This window comes from Heterocephalus glaber, unplaced genomic scaffold, assembly GCF_053883595.1.
Source record: "Heterocephalus glaber isolate CG9 unplaced genomic scaffold, H.glaber_assembly_v1.0 deba00001497, whole genome shotgun sequence".
Lineage (NCBI taxonomy): Eukaryota > Metazoa > Chordata > Mammalia > Rodentia > Bathyergidae > Heterocephalus > Heterocephalus glaber.
The window spans coordinates 19718139-19744652 of NW_028258320.1; the positions used below are offsets into that span (position 1 = coordinate 19718139).

Here is a 26514-nt window from a genome sequence, read left to right on the forward strand (position 1 = left end):
TGGGGAGCATGTGGCAGAGGAAATTGATTACCTCATAAACTAAGAAGTAAAAGACACAAAGGAAGCAGGCAAGGTCCTCCAATCCCCTTCCAGGGCACACCCAAGTTACCTGAGGACTTCCCGTGGGCCCTGTCTTCTAGAAGTTCTACTGCACCACCTCCCAATAGGGCCACTTTGGGACCAAGCCTGTAACACGTGGGTCCTGGGGGACACTTACCCAAACTGCAGCAGGCTGTGTGGGTGGAATCCACTTCAGGTACCACAGAAAACTATCCCTACCCGCCAGGTGTCAAGGGGGGAAAAACCAAAGAGCACCTCGGGATTATGGGGAGGCGAGACATGGTGGAAGTGGGTGAAGGGGAGCAGAAGGGGGATGTGCAGGTTGTCAAATGTTAATTTTATAATTCAAAACATAATACTGGGTCCATATGAAAAGTTTTAGAGAACCCAGTTAAGCAAAAAGCTGTTAAGAAATTAAATGCCCTCAAATCCCATCACTCAGAGCTAATAATCCCGGCTAACATTTTGGCGTCTTTCCAGCCTCCATTCATTCTGTCTTTATTGCCTTCTCTCTTCGCACCCATTTCCCCCACACAGATGAGTATACGAATGAATTATTTAACGAAAATGTAATCATTATATGTACTGTTTTCTTCTTTTCGTTTTTTTTCTTTTGTCTTTTATTTTTATTTATTTATTTTTTATGTACTGTTTTCTAACATGCCCTCTTTTTGCATTTGGCAATGCATCAGGAATGCCTTCCCTTAGCACGAACATCATCTTAATGTTTTATCTATCATGCTTTAGAAATGGAACTTTAAAAATTTAAAACACTCCCATTTCATATCAGTTTTAGGGGATCACAATGGCAGGGAAACTATTGGAGGTGATTCTGAAACGGAAGGAAAGGTAGCATAGTTTTGCCCATAGTTTTAGTGAGGTAATAGCTTGTTCAAGCTGTGATGGTCTGAAAACGTCCACCAATAACAGTATTTTATTTCTGTTATGTGAACTTGCCCTTCAGATTAAGCACAATTCTAAAATTTTGTAGGGCAGCGACTGGCTTCTCCCGTTGGTATAAATAGTACTGTGTTTGCAGCCCTGACATTTACTGGCCCTTCTTTCCGCACAATAAAGCATTCCTTGGGTGCGCCATTTAGCTGGTAGGCATGGACTTAAGAATGGAAGAATAAGGGTTATGATTGCAAGGAAGCATCTGTTGAAAGGAAAAAGAGAGAAGCACCCGCTTCCGCAGCGAGCAGGGTTCGAACCTGCGCGGGGAGACCCCATTGGATTTCAAGTCCAACGCCTTAACCACTCGGCCATCGCTGCTACGAAAGGAACCTAGAGGCGGAGACACTTTAGTAATAATCACTGCGCTGGCGCCAGAACCGCGAATGGGCGGGGCCTGCAACCGCCCGGTGCGCAGTTGAGCGGCAGCTGGGGCTGAGGACTCGATTTGGGGGGACTACAACGCGAAAGCTAGGGATTCATGGAGACTCCCTAAGGAGGGGTACAGTGGGCTCTAAAAACTGTTTCTTGCGTTGCGTTCCGGTAACCTCAGCCTCCCGGGGTTTTTGGTCACGGGCCTAGTTTTTGCCCTCCCGCTTCTTTATTTGACTTACTAAGGCATTAACGCGAAACAAGAATCCGTCCCGTTCAGTGTTGCGGGCCCACACTCTCGAAAATTTGTGCATTTCTGAGAGGGCAGCATCGCGGACGTCGCGTCGCCCGCCTGAGGATTTCCCCTCAGAGCTCTTTCCTGCCGCGGTCTAGGGGGGCTTCTGTTCACTCAGCCATATCCCTGTTTTCTCACCGAACGGACCCCTTTTGGCCGAGCCCAGCGGGAGAGTATGCTCTCAACTCTGAGGAGACAGCTTGCGAATTAAGTTCTACTCGTTACGTCTGCATTGGTTACCCTTAAATGCCATTAATTTGCTCCCTCGTTAAGTGTGGCTACGGCCTTAGGTGTTTTATTTGCGTTACTTTGTTAGAACTCAGAGCCCTTTTAAGGGCTGCATTCCCTCGCCACCTCTGGAAACGGAGGCATGGGTGTGTTCGCGGAGCGCATGCGCAGCTGCTACCCGCGCCTCCCCTTGTTTCAATTTCCCCTAAGTGCAGGCGCTTCCCGGTTCTTCTCCTAATGGTACGGTTCATTCTGAGGGAAGACAAATCCTTGACTTTTGCAAGCCCCGAGGTTAAGTGACCCGCCAGGAAAGGTGTAGAACTTTCTTGAGATTTAGCATTTCTCTTTACTAAATTATGTGCTAGGTCTCTAAACCCATTTAATTGTGGAATGGGACAGAGTACTTAATAATTGAAATGATAACTTATATCTACTGTGAAATTATTCTTTTGGGAATTTTATCTTTTTTAATTTGGCAGAGTTACAGGAGTGGTTCCATTTGCCTATGGGTACTGCAGGGGAACATAGTTATTCCCAACTTCGCAGGTACAAGTTTTGTCCTATACATGAAATTCCCTGGTATGTCCTCCAATAGACATTCTTCAAGAATGTAATCTCACCATTTTATTGTTGTGTCTCAATCTTTTGTTTTACATTTATTTTTTCCCTTCTAGTTGAATGAGAACAGTTGTTTACTGAAAGCTTTTTCTTTTCCTTAACTTCCCTTTCCTCTATTAAGAATTCCTTTCACTTGCTGAAGAGATTGACAGTTACAGAAACTGATTATGGTTAAAATTCTTAAATCAGAATTTTCCTTGAGGGTGTTTTTGGAGAGGAAAGCAACACTGCAAAGGGAAAGAATCTATTATAAAGTTAATATGTTTTGTTGAGAACAATTGTGATTGAAATTTCTTTCCAACGTTTCAAAAGTGAAATATTTAATATTTAATTTTCAACTGGTTTGAGTTAATGTAGGCTTTAAAAGTGAGATTGCTGAGTATTAGAGAAGAGGGGGAGAAAGCTGGGAAGGATAATGGGGGAAGCATATGCTCAAAGTATATTATGTACATATGGAAAAATGTCACAGTGAGACCTATTATTCTCTGTAATACGTGCTAACAAAAAACCAAAATTGCTTCTTTTTTTCTTGGCTGATTGATCATATTGCTAAAATGAGTCCCCAAAGTGAATTTCCAGATGAATTCTTTTGAATCCAACCTTAGATCTTTAGCATTGTTATTTAATGAAGTGAATGGCAAATTAGAAGAAAAAAATACATAATATGTTCTAATATGGTTACAATAGAAATGTATTATAATTCATAGCAATGACATCATAAAGCATAGCTTTACAATCATGTAAATTTTAGTTTGCCTCAGGTTCTTCTGATAGCTTCTTCCTTCCTGCCATCCCCAGTTTCTGTTCTTTTATGTGGCTGGCTTTTGGTAAGCTAATTTGAGTGTGATAGGCAAATATCTTGTGACTTTCTCAGAAAACCTTTCTTGGTGCCACTTTCAGAGGCATAACACGGCATGTGGTTGGGAACAGTATGGCATTCCTTTGTTCTTTTACAGCAAATCAATAATTTATTTTGAATTATTTTGGTGGGAGTTTTTGGGGCATTTTATAATATCATAGAAATTTAGTGCTGGGAGAAACATTAAAAGCTAATCTAATCCCTTCATGTACAGACAGTAAACTGTGGCCCACAAGTTGTTTGCTTAAGGCCTCACAGATAATTAATGGCATATTAAGGGCTACAACTTTTAAAGGCAAGTAGTCTAATGTTCTCACTAGACCCTTTGCCCTCTCTCATGTGGTGTTTGCTAGTCTCTGGCATTGTGACACATAAATCTAGAAGTCTGTTTATGGCAGTAGACAAAAACAACAGTGTGGGGGTTGTAAGTTGAATGTTGAAAGCTTGTGAGATATCAGCTAGAGAATATATTGTGGTGGGTAATTGTTGTTCTTTTTTATTCCAGCATCTGTCCTCTCAACTGATAATGATGCCTCAATTGCACTTAAGAAGGACCACCCCTCCCTATTGGACGAAACCTTACTTTGGCTGTTATGAAGGTATTCCCCTGTCCTCTGGTGAAGGAATGGTGAAACTTGTATTAGTTTCCTTTGCTGCATAAGAAATATTCATAAATTTAGTGGCTTTAAACAACACAAATTCATTGTCTCACAATTTCTGTAGGTGAAGGGTGGTTATGAGTTGATTGGGTCTTCTGCTCAAAGTCTTACCAGGTCTCAAGGTGGCAGCTGGGGCTCCAGTCCCATCTGAGGCTCTGCATCCTCTTCTAAATCACTATTTGTTGGCAGAATTCAGCTCCTGCAGTTGTAGGACTTGCTGTGTATCAGTGGGGGACCATTCTCAGCTCCTAGAGATTGTACACTGTGATACTTTCTCTTGTTGCTAAGACAAAATACTCCACACCCAAAGTTAAAGAGGGAAAGATTTATTTGGCTTACAGTTTGTAGAGGTTTCAGTCCAAATCACCTGGCTCCAAGGCAAGGCAGCAGAGAAGCAACAGTTCATGACAATAGAAGCAGCAAAAGCAACAAAAGACCTTAGCAGTATCTTTCTGCCACTTTGATCCCATCCAGACTACCGGGATGAGGGTGGTTCCAAACCAATCACTCATGTGGTTTAGTAATCACAAACCCTTAATTCCAGTATCACACACCCTAGATTCAGTCCCACCTTATGACTGCATGAGGCTTTGGGAGGACATCTAGACACAAGCTGTAACATACACTAGTCCTTGCCACGAGGCCCTGTCCAGAACATGGTACTTTCATTCTTCAAGGTCAGCAGGAGGATTTTTCTCTGGTCTATATAACAGAATTTTAGATAATATGAAGTAATCATTGAAGTGACTATTCCATCATATTCACAAGTCCTGTCCAATTGAGGGGGATGTTAGCAGCAGGGATGGGAATCATGGGGGCCATCTTAAGATCTTGCCTACTACACAACTCAAGGTAGGCCAATCAGACTCAAAATTTCTTATGGAAATGCCACATAGAACATGCATACGGTAACCAATGACAGGTGTCCAGAGTCTGCTACTTTTAATTTAGCTGCCTTGTGAAGTTTTCTACTTCACTTGAAAGGAATAGAGTTGTCAACAACTGCAAAGTTTTAGAGGCTTAACCACCTGTAAACATTGGCCATCTCTAAAACATTCAGGAGTTTTGACTTTAAATTTTCAGTAATTAGAAGATAACTCTAGGTTTATATTTTGGACACTAAATATGAGAAAACAGTATAAGTTGGGCAAAGAAAATTTCTAAACTCTTGGCAGTAAAATCTTTATGAAGGCTCAGTTGGTAAATTACACATATTGTAAAAAGTAATGGAAATACTTATCAAAAAATTGCTGAATTACAAATGACTGGACCTGCAAAGCCTTAAGCAATTAATTTTATGTTGCCTTTTAGTTATTATGGTGCTTGTACATAATTGTTTGAAGAAGACTGAAGTTGAACTCTAGTCAGCAATAGAGTGATTTACTTAAAGGATTTTCCTACCTAATCAGTACTCTAATGCTATGATCAATTAAGAAGTAACAAATGGAACCAAGAAGGATGGAATCTTTTTTTTTTTTTTTTTTTCTGGTACTGGGGATTGAATTTGGGACCATGCGCTTTTGAGGCAGGCGCCAGAACTACTGAGCTAAATCCCTGACCCAGGATGGAAACTTTTTAAAGGATGTGATACCACTATAATATTCAAGCTCAAGTTCTTTAAAGAAGTAGTTCTCTTTGATTTAGCTATAGCAGAGGTCTAGACCAATCCAAGACATCTTAACTTATTTTTAAACCTAATCAGATATCAAAGGGCAGAATACATTTATTAAGAATGAAATCTTGGGCTGGGGATTTAGCTCAGTGGTTCCACCGCCTGCCTCCACAGTGCAAGGTCCTGAGTTTGATCCCTGGTACCAAAAAAAGAAATCTTATACTCAGTTACTTATGAGAATTGAATTGATTCTCTATAAAACTCTCTGATCTGGGCCAGGGATTTAGCTCAGTGGTTCCGCCACCTGCCTCACAAGTGCAAGGTCCCAAGTTTGATCCCCGATACCAAAAACCCCCCAAAAACCAACCCCCCCCAAAACTCTCTGATCTACTTCTCTGTGTGGAATTGATGGTAGTGGGGTTTTTATAAAGGCAGCTGAAATTAAGAATTTTAAGGATAGAATAAAAGACAACTATGATTACATTGATGATTATGATTGTAATTGTGAAACAACTAGATCCATAATATTATCTTCCTTCTTTATAAAATAACATCTCTTTTAGTAGTTTTGACTTCTCTTTTGGGGCTGTTATAACAAGAAAGCCAAGTCTTTTCACTTGAGTGTATGTCAGGGTTCTCCAGAGAAATAAAACCAATAGGCTACATATCTAAGAGGAGATTTATGAAGTAACTAGTTTATGAGGTTATGGAGGCTGAGAAATCCAGTGATCTGCTCTCTCCAAATTGGAGAACTAGCAAAATTGGTGGTGTAATTCAGTCTGAAAGCCTGAGAATCCAGAGGGCTGATTCTGAGGGCATTAAAAAGGTAGATGTCTTGGGCTGGGGATTTAGCTCAGTGGTTCCAGTGCCTGCCTTGCAAGGACAAGGTCCCGAGTTTGATTCCCATTACCAAAAAAAAAAAAAAAAAAAAGTAGATGTCTTAGCTCAAGGAGAGAGAATTTGCCCTTCCTATCTTTTTGTTCTATATACACCCTCAGCAGATGGGATGATTGGTGAAGGTGCTCTTCTTTACTCAGGCTACTGATTCAAATGTTTGTCCTTTGCAGAGACACCCTTAAAGACACACCCAAAAGTAATATTGTACCAGTCATGTTGGCATTTAACCCAGTCAAATTGACACATAAAATTAATAATTCAGGAAGCTAAGCTTGTGCAACAGTGAGATTTACAGCTATATAAAATATATAATATAATGTAATATAATACAATACAGTATACGAAAAGCCAGGGATGGTGGTGCATGCTTGTAACCCCAGTACTCTGGGAAGCTGAGGTAAGAGGATTACAAGTTCAAACCCAGCCTGAGCAATTTAGTATGACCTTTTCTGAAAATAAAAAATAAAAAGAGCTGGGGTGTAGCTTAGTGCAAAGGCCTTGGGTTCAATTCCCAGTACCAGTAACAACAACGACAAAAAAAATCAAGTTGACCTTAGAGAGATTATCTATGCTTATGCTGTTAAATGTACAGAGATATCTTGTAAATAGTTATTTAAAGCTGCCATGTTTAGAGGTACTTTGTTTTATATATATAATAATCGATAAGGAGGCATTTAGTTTTTTTTCTCCCCATAACTAGATTCCTTTGCTCCCTTCCATGTTTCTGTCAGATGTTTCCTTCAGCATGGCTGGAAAAGTCATTATTCATGAAAATGCCTAGTACAGTATTTAATATATAGTAGATACTTGATACATGTTAATTCTCTTTTCATTATGAAAACAATATAAACAGTGTTAATTAAAGTTTGAAAACTAGAAAAAAACACTTAAGGCTTTTTAATACTTATTTTTAGTCACCACATACTTATATACTTTTTAATAGTTTTAATATAATTTAATTTATTTTTAAATTAATTAATTTATTTTTTATTTTATTGAAGTAAAAGTCACATAACATAAAGTTCACTATTTTAGCCATTAAAGTATACAATTCAGTGGCCTTCACCACATTCATGATGTTGTACCAGCCATTGCCACTATCCTAGCATGTTTTCATGAAGAGGAAGTTCTGTACCATTAAGCAATCACATCCCACTCTTGCAGGGTCCCCAGCCCCTGGGAGTCACTAATCTGCTATCTTTATATATTTACCTATTCTGTGCATTTAATATAGATGGAATCATACAATTCTGTATCTGGCGTTATATCTGGCTTTTTTCTTTTAGCATGTTTTCAGGATTCATCCATGTAGTATCATGCATCACTACTTCATTTCCTTTTCAGTGTTTTAACAATATTGCATTACTTGCCTTTAAAATATTATGGTAAAGATATACATAACATAAAACTTACTGTTTTTTAAAAAATAACTTTATTATCAAACACACACATACAAAAATTAAAACCATTCAAAGAAGAACAATGCAAGGAAAAAAACCCTCCAATAATATTGAAATACAGTAGAACTCAACCAAAACAAACTGAAAAGCACTTAAACATTTTTCCATATAATTTAAAAAAACATCTCAGGCACCAACAAGACATCAGAGGATGTGATTTGTTTCAGAAAGATACCCCAAACCAACATTGAACAAATAGTGGTCTGGAAAAAAACTCCAGTTAGCTAGCAGACTCCACATAAGGCAAACTTCTCCCTAATTTAAATTTCGATACAGTCATATGACACGCGATGGAAACACAATCCGAGAAATACGTTATTAGGCCATTTCATCTGTGTGTATCTTTAATTACACTTTCAGTTTCTCACACTAGAGAAACTATTTGGTATTTACGCATGTGTGTCCTATTTATTTCACTTAAGAGGATGGCCTCAATATGCATCCATTTAGCTATAAATGTCTCTAGTCTCCCATTCTTCATGGCTGAGTAGTACCCCATTTTATAAAAAAACCACATCTTCTTTATCCAGTTTCCAGTTAATGGGCACTTGGGCTGTTTCCATGCCTTTGCTATTACAAACTGTGCCGCTATAAACATGGGTGCACTTATATCACTGTGGTATGATTCTTTTAATTCTTTTAGGAAGATACCTAGCAGGGGGATAGCTGAGTCAAATGGGACCTCTAAGCCTAATTCTTTGAGGTATCTCCATACTGATTTCCACAGTGGTTACACCAGTCTGCATTCCCACCAACAATGGAGAAGGGCTCCTTTCTCCCCACGCCCCCGCCAGGATTTGCTATTGGATGATTTCTTTCTTTCTTTCTTTTTTTTTTTTTTGGATGATTTCTTAATAGCAGCCATTCTTTCTGGGGTGAGGTGGAATCCCAGTGTTGTTTTCATCTGCATCTCTCGAATAACCAGTGATGTTGAACATTTTTTCATATGTTTATTTGCTGCTTTTACTTCTTTGAGAAATGTCTGTTCATTTCAGATGCCCATTTTTGAATTGGGTCTTTGAATTTGGGGGGTCTGATTTCCTTCAGTTCTTCATATATTCTAGATAGTAGTCCTTTGTCTGAGGTACAGCTGCCGAAAATCCTTTCCCACACTGTAGGTTGTCTCCCAGCTCTGTTGGTGGTTTCTCTTGCAATGCAGAAGCTTTCCAATAAGATAAGATCCCACTTACTTAATGTTTTAACTATTTTAAGTGCATAATTAAGGGGTCTTACATATATTTGCAGTGTTGTACACCCCTTTCTGTTTCCAGAATTTTGTCACGATCCCAAACAGAAACACTGTTCTCAATAAACAATAATTTCACATTCCTTCTTCTTTCACTCCCTGGTAATTTCTGTTCTATTTTCATTCCTGTAAGTAACTTATATAAATAGAATCATAAATTTCTATCCTTTTGTGTGTGGCTTGTTTCACTTAACATAATGTTTTCAGAATCTATCCATGTTGTAGCATCTATCAGAATTTTCTTTTTTTGGCTGAATAATACTCCACTCTATGCATATTCAACATTTTGTTTATCCATTTATCAGATGTTGGGCATTTGGGTTGTTTCTAGCCTTTGACTATTGTGAATAATGCTACTGTGAACATTGGTATGTAAGTATCACTTCATTTCTTCCATGGCTGAATAATATTGCATTATATGGGCATAGCACATTTTATTTCTTCATTTATCATTGGATTGTTTCTACTTTTTAACTATTATGAATGATACTTCTATAAGCATTCATGTACAGGTCTTTGAACATATATTTTCAGATATTCTCTTGGGTATATACCTAGAAGTAGAATTTCTGAGTCACATGGTAATTCTGTGTTTAGCTTTTTGAGGAACTGCTGAACTATTTTTCACAGCAGTGGCACCGTTTTACAGTCCTACAAATGTATGAGGGTTCCACTTTCTCCGCATCCTGCTCAATGTTCTTTAAATATTATGACCATTTTAATAGATGTGAATAGTATCTTATTTTGCATTTCCTTAATAATGAATGATACTGAGCTCTTGCTTATTGGTTATTAGTAGGTCTCCTTTGGAGAAATGTCTATTCAAGATCTTTGCCTTTGAACCTTTGAGCTAGGCTTTTTGTATTTGTGTCATTTATTAGCATACCTTTAAATTATATCATAATTTAAAATTATATCATAATTTAAAATTATGTCTGTTTCGGTCATTGTGGTTATCTTAATGGCTGCGTAATAGTCTACTCAGTTGATATATTTCATTTTCCTGTTACTTTATTTCTCATTCTTTCTATTTCAGCATCTTTTTCAACTGTGGATTCATATTTCAGAATCTTCCTATTTTACATGTGGAATTTTTCTTCAGATTCAAGATATGTTAATATACCATTTCTCAAAGGTTGCTCTGCAGAACACTTGGGTCAAGATCACCCAGATGAGTGTGTTTGCTTGTGTGCGCACACACACACAGGGAAGGATGTACATATTAAAAATTTATATTTCCAGAACTTACTCTAGACTGGTTTATTATTCGCTGCCTGCTGCGGAAGGGCAAGTACCCGAGTTAGATCCCCAGTACCAAAAAAAAAAAAAAATTGAGGCAGAATATCTGGGGAAATTCTCTATTTTTTTTTTCTTTTTTTTTTTGTAGATAGGGGCTCACCATATAGTTCAGGCTGGACTTGAACTCACTGTGTACCCCAGGCTGGCCTTGAACTCACGGCAGTTCTCCTGCCTCAGCCTCCTGAGTGCTAGGATTATAGATGTGCGCCACCACACCCAGCGACATTCTCTATATAAAAAAAATAAAAAGTGATGCATGTTATTTATAGAAATACTGTACTTTTGTGAAAATTGCTTTATTCCAGGAATATGTCCATGTTGATATATGTATGCTTAGTCAACCTAAATGATCCTTTTAATACCCACTTATGTATCAAAATATTTTTAAAAAAAGATTTCATGTTTTAGGATGTTTAGATTATTCATAATTTTTCACAGTTACAAATTATTTTGCTCACTTGCTGTAAATATTTAAATATCTGTTTGGTTATTTCCTTGGTATATACTCCTAGATATATAATATCTGGTCAAATGTAAGTTGTTTTTTGTTTTTGCAGTGATGGGGATTGGCCTGAGGGCCACCCTGCATTGTAGATAAGCTCACTACCACTGAGCTACACCCACAGCTCCAAAGCATGTATTTTGAAAAGGATTTTGGAACCTGTTACTTAATTTTTTCTCCAGATAGGTTCAGTTTTTATTCATATCAGAAATAGTTTAGTATCTAGCTTTTTTTTTTTTTACCGGGGATTGAACTCAGGACATTGTGCTTGTGAGGCAGGCAGCAGTACCACTGAGGTAAATCCCTGACCCCAGTATCTAGTTTTTATAATGTTGAGTTTCTTATGCCCTATAGTCTTATCATTTTAAAAAATCTTTGACAATAAGCAAGAAATAGTTTCTTCCACTGTTTTAATTTTGACTCGTACTAGTTTTTTTTTAAATGTAAAAGGTAAAATCCTTCATATTATTTCCATACTATTTACTTTTTCATGATTATATATATCTTTGAATTTTTTAATCTATCTAAATGTAGTCTTGCTCTGGGTATACACTCAATAAATTTTTACACATTTTTTTTTTGGTACTGGGGCTTGAACTTGGAACCTTGCGCTTTCAAGGCAGGCGCCAGAACCACTGAACTAAATCCCTGGCTCAATTTTTACACATTTGAAACAACAAATTCTTCAGCTCTCAATTCCAGATTTAGAACATGTAATGTGATTGTTGATCTTTTAGTTTCACCTGCACACTGATTGTGACCAATCAGGAACTTCATCTTTACATAGTTCTTGGCTTATGTTAAAAAAAAATTAGGGGGCCAGGGATTTAGGTCAGTGGTGCCTCCACCTGCCTCACAAGCGCAAGGTCCCGAGTTCTATCCCTGGTACAAAAAAAAGTAAAAAAAAAAAAAAAAAAAAAAAAAAAATTAGAGCAATTAATTTAAGTTAATTAAAATGTAGAGTTAATATTTGAACAAAGGTTAAGGGACTTTCTTGAGTGGTCAGAAAACAAGAGAAAGATTATTTAATAAAGTGTTAAATCTACAACATAGAAGATAGAAGGAGCTTAAAAATTTAGGTGAGACATAATAAAAAATTCTAGCATGGTTGTTATGAAATATTAAAATAAATTTCCTGATGGAAGACAAGTGTTTTCTAAAAGTCTGTCTGTCTCTAAGTAGCTTACCTGCAACCTTTTCATGGAAAGGGAAACTAAATTTATAAACCATAGCTACTGTGACTTCTTTTGCTATTTTTTAATCTCTTGAAAATGGAGCCAAATTTTGGTTTTACCTGGCAAGGAGCTGGTCAGAATGTTTCCTTGTAAGTGTTACTAAAATACCAACGGCAACGCAGCAGAACGGAGAAAGTTGTATTTTCCAGAATGCCTGCAGGACAAGAAGTAAACATGGCAGGAAGGAATAAAGCACTTGGAGTGATCCAGGGAGTATTTGTAGGCAAAGTGTGTGAAGCTTGCAAGGGAACATGCTCCAGTAATGAAGATGTGGCTAAACTAATTTCTAAGGAAGGTGAGTCTAACTTTTACTTTTCCATGTGGCATGTACAAGATTAGGGTCACAAGCAAATTGCTTTAAGAAATAGAGGAAACTGCATAACATCAGCAGTACATGTGACCCTTTTCTAAGCAGATTTGGTTAAAGCCCCTGAGCTGGGATGTGGGTATGATCTAGGGATGGAGAGTGAGTTGAGAAATCCAGCTTTCTATTTTAGATGTACGGTGTTAGAAATGCCTTTGATACATTCAAACATATTTGTTATGATTTGACTGACACTGGTACCCTTTTTAGCAAAATCAAACCATATGAACTGGAAATGTAGTAGCAGCTTTTCAAGGAAAATTTATGAGTCATCTAATTTTTTAATCTTAGCTTTTCCAAAACTGAACTTTATATTAAAAAAAATTAAAATATAAATGTTTAGCTATATAATAACAGGTACATGACTAACTTGTCATGATACTTTCTGCATTATATTTTTAACTGGGTATTTATTTTAAAATAGATAAACATTTATATTTTTAGTTGTGTAATGGGCAGAAGGGACTGTGCACCTGCTACTGTCCCCATCTTTATATATTTCCCCCATAAATGCTGTTCTAGGCTTGGTTTCTTGGCTTTCTGATTATTTTGGAGTTAGACTTGTTTACTTAGCTACAATGTTAATCTAGTCTTGAGAAGAACAGAAGACAAAGGAGTGTTTAATTTGTCATCGTTAGACTAATTCTTAATATTTTCTTAACAAGTTATATTGAGCAATGTTAATATTCAGCCCCTGTAGTCACATGACAAAAAACAAGAAACTAATATATTCTGGAAGAGATGATAAGTTATTTCATATCATATTAGAAGAATATCTTGATTACAAAAATCATTGCCTATTTTTGTGTTGTTGGCTCGTTATTAAAGTAGATTTAGTAAGATTTACATTTTATGTAAGAAGATGTAAGGCCAATATACCTGAGAACTATGAAATGAAGGGTTATGTAGTTTGCCCCAATACAATACATTTTTAATTAGGAAGTTGCATTAAGAATCAGAAGTGCTAGGGGCTGGGGATTTAGCTCAGTGGTTCTGCCGCCTGCCTCGAAAGCGCAAGGATCCTAGTTCGATCCCCAGTACCAAAAACAAAACAAAAAAAGAATCAGAAGTGCTTAGAACACATAACAGCATCTTTTCAGGTTGAGTGAAATTCTAGTAGTAAGACAAGATTTTTACTGATCAAACAGATAAAATCAACAATGTTAAAATTATGATTTTTGAGATTTTTAAGACATTTCCACCAAGACTATGTTCTATTCAGATGCTCAAATAAGATTTTAAGTGGAAAAATATCTATATAGTCACAAATATGTTCTAATTTAAGCATGTTTTGTTTAAATTGTTTTATATACCATACTACCCTTTCTTGATTTTAAAAATATAACCCCAGTAGTTGGTATTATAGAAATCCATGCATATTGTTGTTTTAAATTAAGCTTTATTTTTATCTAATGATAAAACACTTGTTTAAAAACAAAATTCAGTAATAGCACTTTTAATGAAAAAGTAGCATTCCCTTCATCACGCTTACCATTCTCCTCTCTTACTCTCCAGACACTACCACCTTTAACACTTACAAATGTTTATTCTGGTATTCTATTTTTCTAAACAATAATATTTTACTGCTATATTTTGAATTTTTAGTTTCATATTTTATCTCTTAACTTTCTAATATAAAATATAAGCTGTTCATTTTTGTAATACAATTCTCCCTTCCCACATCTTTTAAAAATTATATGACCACATTTGGTTAAATCAGTGTTAAGTGTTTACTGTGACTATGTGGTTGCTGTTCAGAGCTAAGCCACATATTACATTATGATTAAGTAATCTTTGTATTAGAACTTTTGTTTCCTACATATTAGTAGTGTATTCTTTCTTTTTGTCTGCCTAATTTATACCTAACTTTTCTGAAAGAACTATAAATCGCTTATTATATTTAAACATATTAAGTAATCTGTTAGGATTTCCTCCTTCTCTTTCTCTACCTGTATATTTTTCCTCCTCCCTTCTTTCCTGTCTTCCTTTCTTCTGTTCATCCAGGTATTCTTTTTAGAACCTTCTACTTTTTTGCTCCAGTCTGGGTTAGTTGCTTTAAGCCTAGTGCTCACTTGTCATCCTCGAATCTCCCTTCAATTCTTTCTTGTAATGTCTTCTATTGTTTCCTGACTTATTCCTCCTCTTTATCTTACTTTCTTTCTTTAGGGGATCATGAGCCCCAGTGGCTTCCTTAGAAAGGAAGGAAAAATTATTTTTAAATTTTGCACATCTGAAAATAACTTTTTTTCTTGTGTGTGTTTAATAGTGTAGCTGATTTAAAAAATTGTAGGGTGAATCCAAGTTTAATCAAAGGTTTTAATATTCTTTAAAAATACTCCCTCCTAAAGATCCAACAAGAGCTTAACTTTGTATTTATTTTGAAAGATACAAACCATTTGAATCTAATGTAGTTAAAAATAACCTATGTATTGGCATGAAAACAGACGTGAGGCTGGGGATTTAGCTCAGTGGTTCCGGCGCCTGCTTCGAGAGCGCAAGGTCCCGAGTTCGATCTCCTGTACACACACACACACACAAAAGATGTGAGGATCAACAGAAGCGAATAGAGGATGCAGAAACAACTCCAAACATATGTAACTATATCCACCCGCAGATGAATGGTTAAAGAAAATGTGGCATTTACACACAGTGGAGTACTACTCTGGCATAAAGGATAAATTTGAATTATTTTAGGAAAATGGATGCACCTTGAGACCATGATATTAAATGAAATAAATCAGACACACGAGCTTAAATATCACATGGTTTCTCTAATATGAGAGAGCCAAACTATAAATAGCAAAATAAAAGATAAAAAATAGGAAGTAGGGAGATAGATTTTTCTTAAATGAGAAAGAGACCAAGAAATGGAGAGAGGAGGAAAGAGGGAAAGGGGATGAGAAAAGGAATTAAGATGTGTTATGTACATGTTCACACAAGGAATGTAAACATAATGTACTACAAGTATGTACTGATAAAATTTCTTAAAAAAGTAATGTGTTTACCTCTCTGCTTTTTAGCCCTAGTATGTGTAGTTTGATTGGAAATTTTGATGATTTTCTCTTAGAATTATAAAGAACCTGTATGAAGTCAGACTAAGACTGTCCCTCCGTGAGAGAAGGGATTGTAAAGGAAGATCTGGGTGGGTGGGAGATACCAATCAAATGAAATGGTTTTGTGAAATTAGCATTCAAGATTAGTACCCTTTGGTTTATACATAGGAAAACCAGTATTTTCCTCTTAAATTTTTTTCTTCATAATTTTGGAGCAAGTATCTTAAAACAACTTATAACCTGTGAAAGTTGTCATATTTTTGGGTTTGTTTGAGGTGATATAACCATAAATCATAAAATTAACCATTTTAAAAGAGACAAGTTGGTCACTTTGTATATTCACAGAGCTGTGCAAACACTTACTGTCTGGCTCTCAACCATTTTCATCACCCCGAAAGGATTTCTAAACATTGATACTGATCTTAGAACATATTCTTGTAGTTGTCTTAAAAATTGGGTTTTAATATATCAGTAATTCTGGAAATAACTTTTATTATATTTGGACTGTGCAGTTTCAAAATTACATTGTGTATGGTTTAAAGTTTTCTTATCAGAAAATCATAGAAGAATATTAATGTCCTTCCTGGCTGTCATGTTCTTTGAATCCCCCCTCAATGTGGAGATTGAGTTAGAATCCATGTAGTATTCAAAAATTAGATTTAGATTAATATTTTCCTTATTGTTTCTGTTATGGGATACTACAAAATGTACTGCTGAAGAACTTTAAAAATTCAGGCTAAAGAGTAGAAAAATCACATTAACAAAAGGTTCATTTAACAATAAGTTAATAGATTTATAAATGGTTCTTTTCTTTCACCATCACATTGTGCTGCCATTTATCACATGCTGTAAGATGATTATACAATCATTCTGTGATGAAAGTTCTCCTTAGAGTTCGTTACATAGTGAATATTTCTGCTGGCTCTTGGGGACAGTGAGTAAAAGGGAGTAGAAAAAGGGCCAGAGACTGCTTTTAAACATTTATAGCATTTTCCCCTAAAATTCTCTTTAGGATTTAAAATTTATCTTAAAAACTTAAACTCTAATTTGAAAATTTAGATCAACTTAAAATTCCTGCTTTTAAAAATTACTGGCTCATTGTTTATACTTAGATATAGAAGTTAATAAGGAAATTCAGAGGAGGCAACATTTCTTCTAAACAGTGGACTCTCACTAGCTTTGGTTTAACTGGACATGGTTAAACCAGATTTGTTGTCTCATTTTATCAACAAAATACACAATTTTTTTTAGTGTGGAGTAAAATACACATAGGAATCTGGCGACTATGGACCTTTATAAATTAGCACACAGCTGTAAGTATTAAAATTATAGATTAGTTAGAATATAAATAAAGCAATAATAAATTAAAACAGGGAGCTGGGGCCAGCACTTGAGAGGCTGAGGCAGGAGGACTACCTTGAGTTTGAGGCCAGCCTGGACAACATAGTTCAAAGGCAGCCTCAACTACATAGTGGGACCTTGTCTCAAAAAAAACCAAAAAAAGAAGAATATGTTGGAGATATTCCAGGAAGAATCTCCAAAAAATATAGGTATTTATGCATAGTGGAGTACTATTCTGCTATAAAGAAAGATAAATTTGAGTCACTTTTAGGAAAATGGATGCACCTTAAGACCATAATGTTAAGTGAAATAAGCACGCGCTTACATATTGCCTGGTTTGTCTTATATGATAAACTCAAAATATCAATAGCAAAATATACGATAATAGGAAATAGGGAGACAGATGTTTTGCAAAAGGGAATGGGACAAAGAGATGGAGGAGGGCTTGGGGAGGAGAAGTAGACATAAAGAGAAATAAGATGTGTTATATACATGTACCAGGTCCCCACAATGAATGTAATCATTATGTATGCCAGCATGTACCAATGAAAATTAAAAAAATAAAATACATTGAACATTTTAAAAAACCAATCTCCCAAACAACAAAGAACTTCAAATTAAATAAAAATGTTAAATGTATACATACAAATGCATACATATATACATAATAATTACGTATAGTTTTTTAAACCAGTGATTCTCAGTGTCCCCAGAGCAGCAGCATTAGCATCACCTGGTAACTGTTAGAAATGCAGTTTGCTGAATTAGAAACTCAGGGGTGGGGGCCTAGAATCTGTTTTAACAGGTCCTCCAGGTGGTTGTGATGCAGGAACCACCTTGCTTGTTTGAGAACCATTGTGTTAGACATTGGTAGGGTGCCCTATGGTGTTTTTAGTGTTTTTGCTGAAATTGCACTTGAGGACTTAGTAGGCCTGGAATAGAAATTTGATGTAGGGTCAGGGATTTAGCTCAGTGACACCATGCCTACCTCGCAAGCACAAGGTCCTGAGTTCCATCCCTGGTACGACCCCCTCCCCAGTCTTGATGTAAAAATAAAGATGATTTATTTGTTGGTTCTGGGGATTGAACCCAGGGCCTTTGCACTGAGCTTCTTCCCTATCCTTTTTAAAAAATTTTTTGCGACAAGGGCTCCCCGAGTTGCCCAGGCAGGGCTCGAGCTTGCAAGCCTTCTGCTTCAACCTCAGCCTCCGCAGTGGTTTGGATTGCAGGCACGAGTCACTGCACCTGGCAAGATGAAAGGATGAAAAGATATTTATGTTTTGATTTCTTTCTTCTTCTTCTTCTTTTTTTTTTTTTTTGATACTGGGGATTGAACTCGGGTCCTTGCACTTGCACAGCAGGTGGCGAAACCACTCAGCTAAATCCTCGGCCCGCTATTTATGTTTTGAGCCAGGTGTGGTAGTACACCCTTATAATCCCAAATGTTTAATTCCAACACTTGAGAGGCTGAGGTGGGAGGATCACTGCGAGTTTGAGGCCAGCCTGGGATTGTGAGGAGACCCTGTTACAAAACAAGCACAAACAAAACAAAACAAGAAAAAAAATTTTTTGGTATGTTTTAAAGTTTTCTTTCCTCAACATTTCCTTTTAGCCTCTTTTTCTATGTATATTTTAATACATTTTAGAAAATATGATCTGTATAATTTAAAAATTTGCCTTTTCCTGGACTCATTATTATGGATTAAGCATTGGTCATGTCATTGAAAGTAGTTTGTAAACATAATATGTAAAGTCTGCTTAACATTTCATGATTGCATTCTTCTAATTTTTCACATTTTGTACTGGAGAAATTTTGTTTTCAGCTGGAAGGATTAAGGAGCATTTCCTTCCTACCATGTTATCTTTGTGTGCTTATATCTTCCTACTTTGTCAAAATGGCATATAAAAATTTAGTCAATCTGTGAAGCAGGACAGAGTGGCTAAAAATATGAATTAAAAAAAGTAAATATAATTTATATAATGCTAAGTGTATAATAATTTAAAATTTTAAATAAGTACAATAAGTATAATTATCATTTGTATTTTTCATTTCATGTCTTTTCTTTCTGACATCTCCTTTTTGCATCCTTTCTAGCTCCTCAGTTTTTTGGCCCATGATTTCTCAAGGTTTCATTCCCTGCTTTAGTGCTTTTTTTCTTTTTTCATTTGAGGATTGAACCCAGGGCCTATGCACTGAGCTACATCCCCAGCCCTTTTTATTATTTATTATTATTTTTAAAATTTTGAAACAAGGTCTCACTAATTACCAAGGCTAGTCTTGAACTTGCTGTCCTCCTGAGTTGGCCTCCCAGAGTGCTGGGATTACAGGTGTGCACCACTGAACCCAGCTAGTTTAGTCCTTTTTTATTCACTTCTTCCCATTGTATTTTTTCATTTTGCTTTTCTATTCTGTAAAGACATGAATTTATAGAGTCTGATAAATAATTGAAGATACTTTGGGACTGATTAATTTTCTATCTTTAATATCAATGAAGAGCCACTTGTTTACTTGAGTTTATTTTATTAAAAAAATTTTTTTTTTGGTACAGGAAATCAAACTCAGGACCTTGTGCTTGCGAGGCAGGTGGTGGCACCACTGAGCTACATCCCTAGCCCTACTTGAGTTTAGTGGTAAAGTGAGAGCTTTTGGAGTAGTCAGATACATTACCTTTCCACTTACTAGCTGTGTGTCTTTTCTTTTTTTTTTTTTGTGGTATCAGGGATTGAACTAAGGACCTCGCACTTGCCAGGCAGGTGTGGTGCCACTGAGCTGCATCCCTGGCCCATAGGTCTGTGTTTTTAGTATATAGCCTGTTTCTTTCTTGTTTTGTTTTGTTGTGGTTTTTTGAGACAGGGTCTTGCTAAGTAACCCAGGCTGGCCTGAAACTCGAGGCTATACTACTGCCGCAGCCTCCTGAGGCATGCAACACCACACAGCCAGCAAATAACCTCTTTGACCTTGAATTTTTTTCCTCTGTAAAATCTAGGGGGGAAATTGTTTCTAATTTAGAGAGGTGAACATTACATTATGCCTAAATTATAATTTACAGATGTTAGCATTACATTAAATTTAAAGTCCTAGTGTAGTGTCTGACATAATGCAATTAGAAGTATCATTAGTGTTTGTTTAACCTTACGGTCAACTTTGCATAGTTGCTGAGATTCTGATTTTAGCCTTTTATTTTTGAGACTAATGGTTAAATTGTTTATATTTCTACTAATGGTAAATTGGCCCTTTCTCTGTTATGGTTTGGGTCTAGATGTCCCCCCAGTGGCTCATGAAGTCATAGGTGGCCTTTTCAGAAGTGGCTGAATCTAGAATGTGTGATACTGGGATTAAGGACATGTGTTTACTAAACCATTACACTGATTGGTTTGGCACTGCCCTAATCCTAATAGTCTGTATAAAATAAAAGGGGCAGAAAGACACTATTAAATTCTCTTGTTGCTTTTGCTGTCTTCTGTCACCATGAACTGTTGCCCCTCTGCCATGTGCCACTCTGCCTTGGAGCCATCTGATTATGGACTGAAACCTCTACATACTTTGAGCTAAATAAACCTTTCCTCTTTTAACTTTGGGTGTCGGGCATTTTGTCTCAGCAATGAGAGAAAAGTAAGACTTTATCCTATAGTTATATGTAAGCTTTAAAATGAAAACTTAAATTTTTATGGTAAACATGATTTAAGAAGGTCTTATTTTAATTTTCTTTTTAAAAAAGAATTCCTATTCCTATTTTAATTTTCTTTTTAAATTTTAATTTCCAATTTAGATTATTAGACTAATTAGTGGAAGAAATTTTAAGGCAGTCTAATGTTGAGGCAGTGGCATGGCTACTACTGGGAGTTTTTAGCCAGATCTATGTGAGAATCAAGTGCAAAGGGCCCAACAGAATAATTTAAAAAGTTTTGAGTTTGGCCAGAAGAAAAATTGTGGCTACAAAGATGTAACAGAGGGGGATTTGGTTGCTGAAAAAATTAGGAGTAGAAAGCCAAGTATTTCAGAAGAGAAAAATAGAAAAGATGGCCTAAGGACATCACAAGAACCTGTAGGACTCCACCCTGTACACCCTCAAAATTACAAAGGTGATAGAGTTTGTTTTGAGTACAGAACCCCAGTGCAACATGTTCCAGGATGGTGGTGGCTAGAGAATTTGTTCCTTCAGACTGGATTCATAGTGCTCAGCAATCCAGTTACTTGATGCTGCAGCTAAGAGAGAAGGAAACCTGGCTACTGCTCCAGCTGGCAGCAGACCCTGGTGTTATCGACATGGTGTTGGTTTTAGGTATGTGCAGAATACAAGAGCTGTGAAGGCAGGAAGTCTTCCACATAGATTTCAGAAAAAAGCCTAGGAAGCCAGGCAGTGTGCCCTTGAGGGCAATGTGCTCTTAAGAGGGCAGTGTATGAAGCTGTGAGGGTGAAGCTGAAGGTGCAGTGGAGACCCCAGGAGGTTGGAGGAGCCAGGAACATGGATCAACTGAGCAAAGCTGCAAGAGTGAGCAAAGCTGGCCAAGAGAGAAGCCATGAGGGCTGCAACTACCACCAGTGTTGTAGGGGCGGAGGCCCCCAAGCCTTTTGGAGTTCACATCTTGCCACAGATTGCCCAAGATGCTAGTCATGGAACTATAGGATCTAATGTTTGCTTTGCTGAATTTTGGTTTTTCTGTGGTCCCATTCCTTTCTATTCCCTTATTTTTGTACCTTTTGGAAAGGGAATGGTCATTTTGTGCTATTGTATGTTGAAAGTGTTTAACTTTCTTTTCATCTTTTCAGGAGCTTGCAGCTAAGAGATTGCCTTGAATCTCAGGGGAGAATTTGTACTTGAACTTTTTGGCGATGCTGAAACTGTTAGGACTTTGGCAACTCTAAATGCGTTTTGTGTAAAGGGATGAACATGAGTCTTTTGGGGGCCAGGGGTGGAATGTTATGGCTTGTATGTAGATAAAAAATATAACCAGTATGTATTACTTCTTTTTTTGTTGTTTTTCTCTTTTGAGATGGAGTCTCACTGTGTAGTTCAGTCTGGTCTTGAACTCACTATGTAGCCTGGCCTGGCCCTGAACTCATGGCAGTGAGTTCATAAGTACGTATTTAGAAACTTTCAAACCTCACTATTGAACTATTTTTCTGATTTCTAAAAGTAGGCATTGGGCACTTGGATAAGAACTGATCATGATGGAAACAACTGATTCATGCCACAGAATTTGGAAAATGTAGTACAGGTTCCCCTGAAAAATGAGATTGTGGGAGAGGAAAACTGGGACATTGGCTAAAATTTTGTGTAAAAGGCAACTAGTCTCAAAGTGTCTTCTCAACCATCTTGGCCTCTTAATAGAATACTGGGGGTGGTCGAACCTTGATTTGCAGTGCTTGGCCATTTCTGTTGTGTAAATACTTTTACCATGGATGTTTTGCGATAACCTATTTGTTGTGTTCAAATAATCTGAATGCAATGTGGGAACTGACACAGTTAATTCTTCTACCTCTCCTTTGTTTAAGTTCACCTTAGTTACCACATATGAGGGTTTATCATTAGCAATGGCTCCTCATTTCCAACTGGATTGTGAGTGATCCAGTTCAAGAGCACCATGTTAAGAGTCTGCTTTCTAGGTCCACACCCCATACATTTAGTTTGGATTCTCCCTGAAAGCAAGAGCCTGACATGACCGAGTCTTTGTAGTTTATCAGTGTGGGAATGCCAAGGGAGTATCAGTAAGGGACAAGGCATAGTAAGGAAAAGATGACCAGTAATCTAGAATAAGAATGTATATCAAGGTCACTGCTGAGCCCAGTTGGGTTTTGATGTTACCCAGAATCTTCTGAGGATTGTGTAGAATGTTGCTTAGAATTTACCAAAGGGTCACCTGGAGGTAGCAATTATCTACCAGTTCTGCAATTTGATTGGTTGTGAGTTAATCTTGAGCATTAATTCCCCTGAACTTCTATAGATATGCTTATATTAAATGGGCTTCCAGTGTCATCTGTGGGTTTTTTTTTTTAAATTTTTAAAATTTTTATTTTAGTAAAAATATACATATCATAAAACTTGCCATTTTAATAATTTTAAGTATATAGTTCAGTGGCAGTAAGTATATTTGCATCATTGAGCACACATCACAGCCATCCATCTCCAGAACTTTTTAATCATCCTACACTGAAATTCTATGCGCATTAAGCAGTAACTCCCCATTTTCCCTCATCCCAGCTGCTGGTAATCATTGTGATACTTTCTGTCTTATGAAGTTGATTGCTTTGTAACTCACATTAATGCCATAATATATCACATAATACTTCATAGAAAACTACTCTGGGTACCTCTTAACAGTGGAATCATACAATATTTGTTGTTTTGAGCTTATTTCATAACATGTCTTCCAGGTTCATTACATTGCAGTATGTGTCAAAATTTCATTCCTTTTGAAGATTGACTAATATTCCATTGTATACATATATCATTGAATGCATTTTGTTGTTAATCCATTTGGGCTGTTTCCACGTTTTAGCTATGTGAACATCAATTGTTATATAAATATCATTAGAATCCCTGCTTTCAATTCTCTTGTATATACTCAACAACAGAATTGCTGGATGGTATGGTAATTTAATATTTATTATTTTACATTCTTACCAGAAAAACACAATTGTTTCATTCATTTTCCATATCTTTGCAGACCTTTGCTTTTGTTTTTTCAATAGTACTCATTCTTTTTTTTTATTAAATTCTTTTATTGGTACATTGTAGGTATACAACACAATTACATTTCTCATTGGGAATTGTACCTTTACATAATGCATCTTGGTTCTTATTTTTTCCCCATTCCTAGCCCTCCCTTCACGCCCTCCACCCTTCCCTATTTACAAAGACTTTATTTCCATTTTTTCCATTTCTCGTCATTTTTCCTTTCCCTTCTTTCCTTTCCCCTGCCCCTCCCACTACCCCTACCCCTTTGGACCTTTTCTTCCTATTTTGCATTATCGATTATTCATTCTAATCATTGGTACATTTTAGGTATACAATATAATGACATTCATCATTGGAAATTTGCACCTTTACGTAGTCTCTCTTGGTTCTTATTTTTCACCCTTGCCCAGCCCTCCCTTCAACCCCTCCATTCCTCCCTATTTACAAAGATTTTGTTCCTATTTTTCCATTTTCTCATATTAATCCCATTCCCTTCTATCCTTTCCCCTAGCCCTCCCACTTCCTTCCCCTTTGCCCCTTTTCTTCCTATTTCACATTACCTATTATACATTTAGTCCTCATTTACACTTTCAGTTTCTCACACCAGAGAAACTATTAAGAATTTATTCATGTGTGTCCTATTTATTTCACTTAAGAGTATCGCCTCAACGTGCATCCACTTAGCTATAAATGTCTCAAATTTCTCATTTTTGATGGCTGAGTAGTACTCCAATTTTATAAAAAAAACACCACATTTTCTTTATCCAGTCTCCAGTTGATGGGCATTTGGGCTGTTTCCAAGTTTTAGCTATTACAAACTGTGCTGCTATGAACATGGGCGCACATATATCACTGTGGTATGATTGTTTTAATTCTTTGGGGAAGATCCCCAGCAGGGGAATAGCGGGGTCAAATGGGACTTCCAGTTCTAGTTCTTTGAGGTATCTCCATACTGATTTCCACAGTGGTTGCACCAGTCTACACTCCCACCAGCAGTGGAGCAGGGTTCCTCTTTCCCCACAGCCCTAATAGCATTTGTTATTGGTTGATTTCATGATAGCAGCCATTCTTTCTAGAGTGAAGTGGAATCTCAGAGTTGTTTTCATTTGCATCTCTCAAATGACCAGTAATGTTGAACATTTTTTCATGTATTTATTTGCTCTTTCTACTTCTTTGTCTGAGAAATGTCTGTTCATTTCAGATGCCCATTTTTGGATTGGGTCTTTCAATTTGGGAGGTCTGATCTTTTGAAGTTCTTTATAGATTCGAGATAGTAGACCTTTGTCTGAGGAAGAGCAGGTGAAGATGTTTTCCCACATTGTGGGTTGTCTCTTCACACTGCTGGTGGTTTCTCTTGCTGGGCAGAAGCCTTTTAATAAGAAGAGATCCCACTTGTTGATTGTTTGTGCTAGTTCACAGGCAACTGAGGTTTTGTTCATAAAATCTTTTCCTACACTGATGTCTTCAAGGGTTCTACCTAATCTCTGTTCCAACTGGTTCAGAGTTTCTATTTTAATATTTAGATCTTTAATTCATTTTGATTTTAGTTTAGTGCATGGTGAGAAATACAGGTCTAGTTTTAATCTTTGGCAAGTTGAAGCCCAATTTTTCCAGCACCATTTATTAAAGAGGCTATCTTTCCTCCAGTGAGGGTGTTTGGCTCCTTTATCGAAGATGAGATGGCTGAGTGTGTCTGGCGTTGTTTCTGCATCTTCTAATCTGTTCCACTGGTCCTCAAGTCTGTTTCTTTGCCAGTACCATGCTGTTTTTATCACAGTAGCTTTGTAATAGAGTTGCAGGTTGGGGATTGTGATACCCCCTGCCATGTCTCTGTTACCTAGAATTGCTTTTGCTATTCTGGGTCTCTTCTTGTTCCAAATCAATTTTTGGATTGTTTTCTCAAGGTCCATGAAGTATGGTGCTGGGATCCCAATTGGAATTGCATTAAATCTATATAGCAGTTTTGGAAGTATGGCCATTTTCACTATATTAATCCTTCCTACCCAGGAGCAGGGGATGTCTGTCCATTTTCTGATATCATCTTCAATCTCTCTTTTCAGAGTGTCATAGTTTTCAGAGAAGAGGTCTTTGATTTCTTTCGTTAGGATGATTCCTAGGTATTTCAGTTTTTTGGGTGCTATTGTGAAAGGAATTATTTGCCCTATTTCTCTCTCAGTGAGTCTGACATTGGTGTAGAGGAAAGCTATTGATTTTTGTGTGTTGATCTTGTAACCAGCCACTTGACTGAATTTGGTTATTAAGTCTAGAAGACTTTTGGTGGAGTTCTTGGGGTCTTCTATATAGAGTATCATGTCATCTGCAAATAATGACAATTTGACTTCTTCATTACCTATCTTTATTCCTTTTATTTCTTTCTCTTGTCTAATTGCCGTGGCTAATGTTTCCAGAACTATATTGAACAAGAGTGGCGATAGTGGACATGCTTGTCTTGTTCCTGACTTTAGTGTGAAGGATTTCAGTTTTTGACCATTTAGTATGATATTGGCTGTTGCTTTATCCATAGATGGCTTCTATCAGTTTGAGGTAGAGACCATCTATTCCAATTTTTTGTAGGGTTTTTATCATAAATGCATGTTGGATTATGTCAAATGCTTTTTCTGTGTCCATGGAGAGTATAATATGGTTTTTGTCCTTGGCTCTATTGATATAGTGTATTACATTGATTGATTTTTGTATATTGAACCATCCGTGCATCCCTGGGATGAATCCCACTTGATCAGGGTGTATGATCTTCTTGATGATCTTCTGCATTCTGTTTGCCA

At 36.8% G+C, this 26514-nt stretch overlaps 1 protein-coding gene and 1 non-coding gene across 8 annotated transcripts in view; one reads left to right on the forward strand and one right to left on the reverse strand.

Annotated features, from left to right (window-relative positions):
- Window positions 1–237: 237 nt before the first annotated feature.
- Window positions 238–26514, forward strand: part of Ctnna3 (catenin alpha 3) — a 1794873-nt gene continuing 1768596 nt past the window's right edge. Inside the window, exons 1-2 of one of the 7 annotated variants that reach the window (XM_021259452.2) lie at window positions 238–256; window positions 3889–3982. In XM_021259452.2, coding sequence (XP_021115111.1) covers window positions 3910–3982 — 73 coding nt within the window. In that variant the 5' untranslated portion in view covers window positions 238–256; window positions 3889–3909. Of the gene's footprint in view, window positions 257–1387; window positions 1514–1707; window positions 1890–1930; window positions 2147–2653; window positions 3352–3888; window positions 3983–26514 lie in introns of those variants that run through there. The other 6 variants (XM_021259448.2, XM_021259451.2, XM_087185497.1 and 3 more) reach the window with 6 other exon arrangements.
- Trnas-uga (transfer RNA serine (anticodon UGA)) lies at window positions 1251–1332 on the reverse strand. The gene has a single exon. It is a non-coding gene; the product is annotated as a tRNA-Ser (tRNA).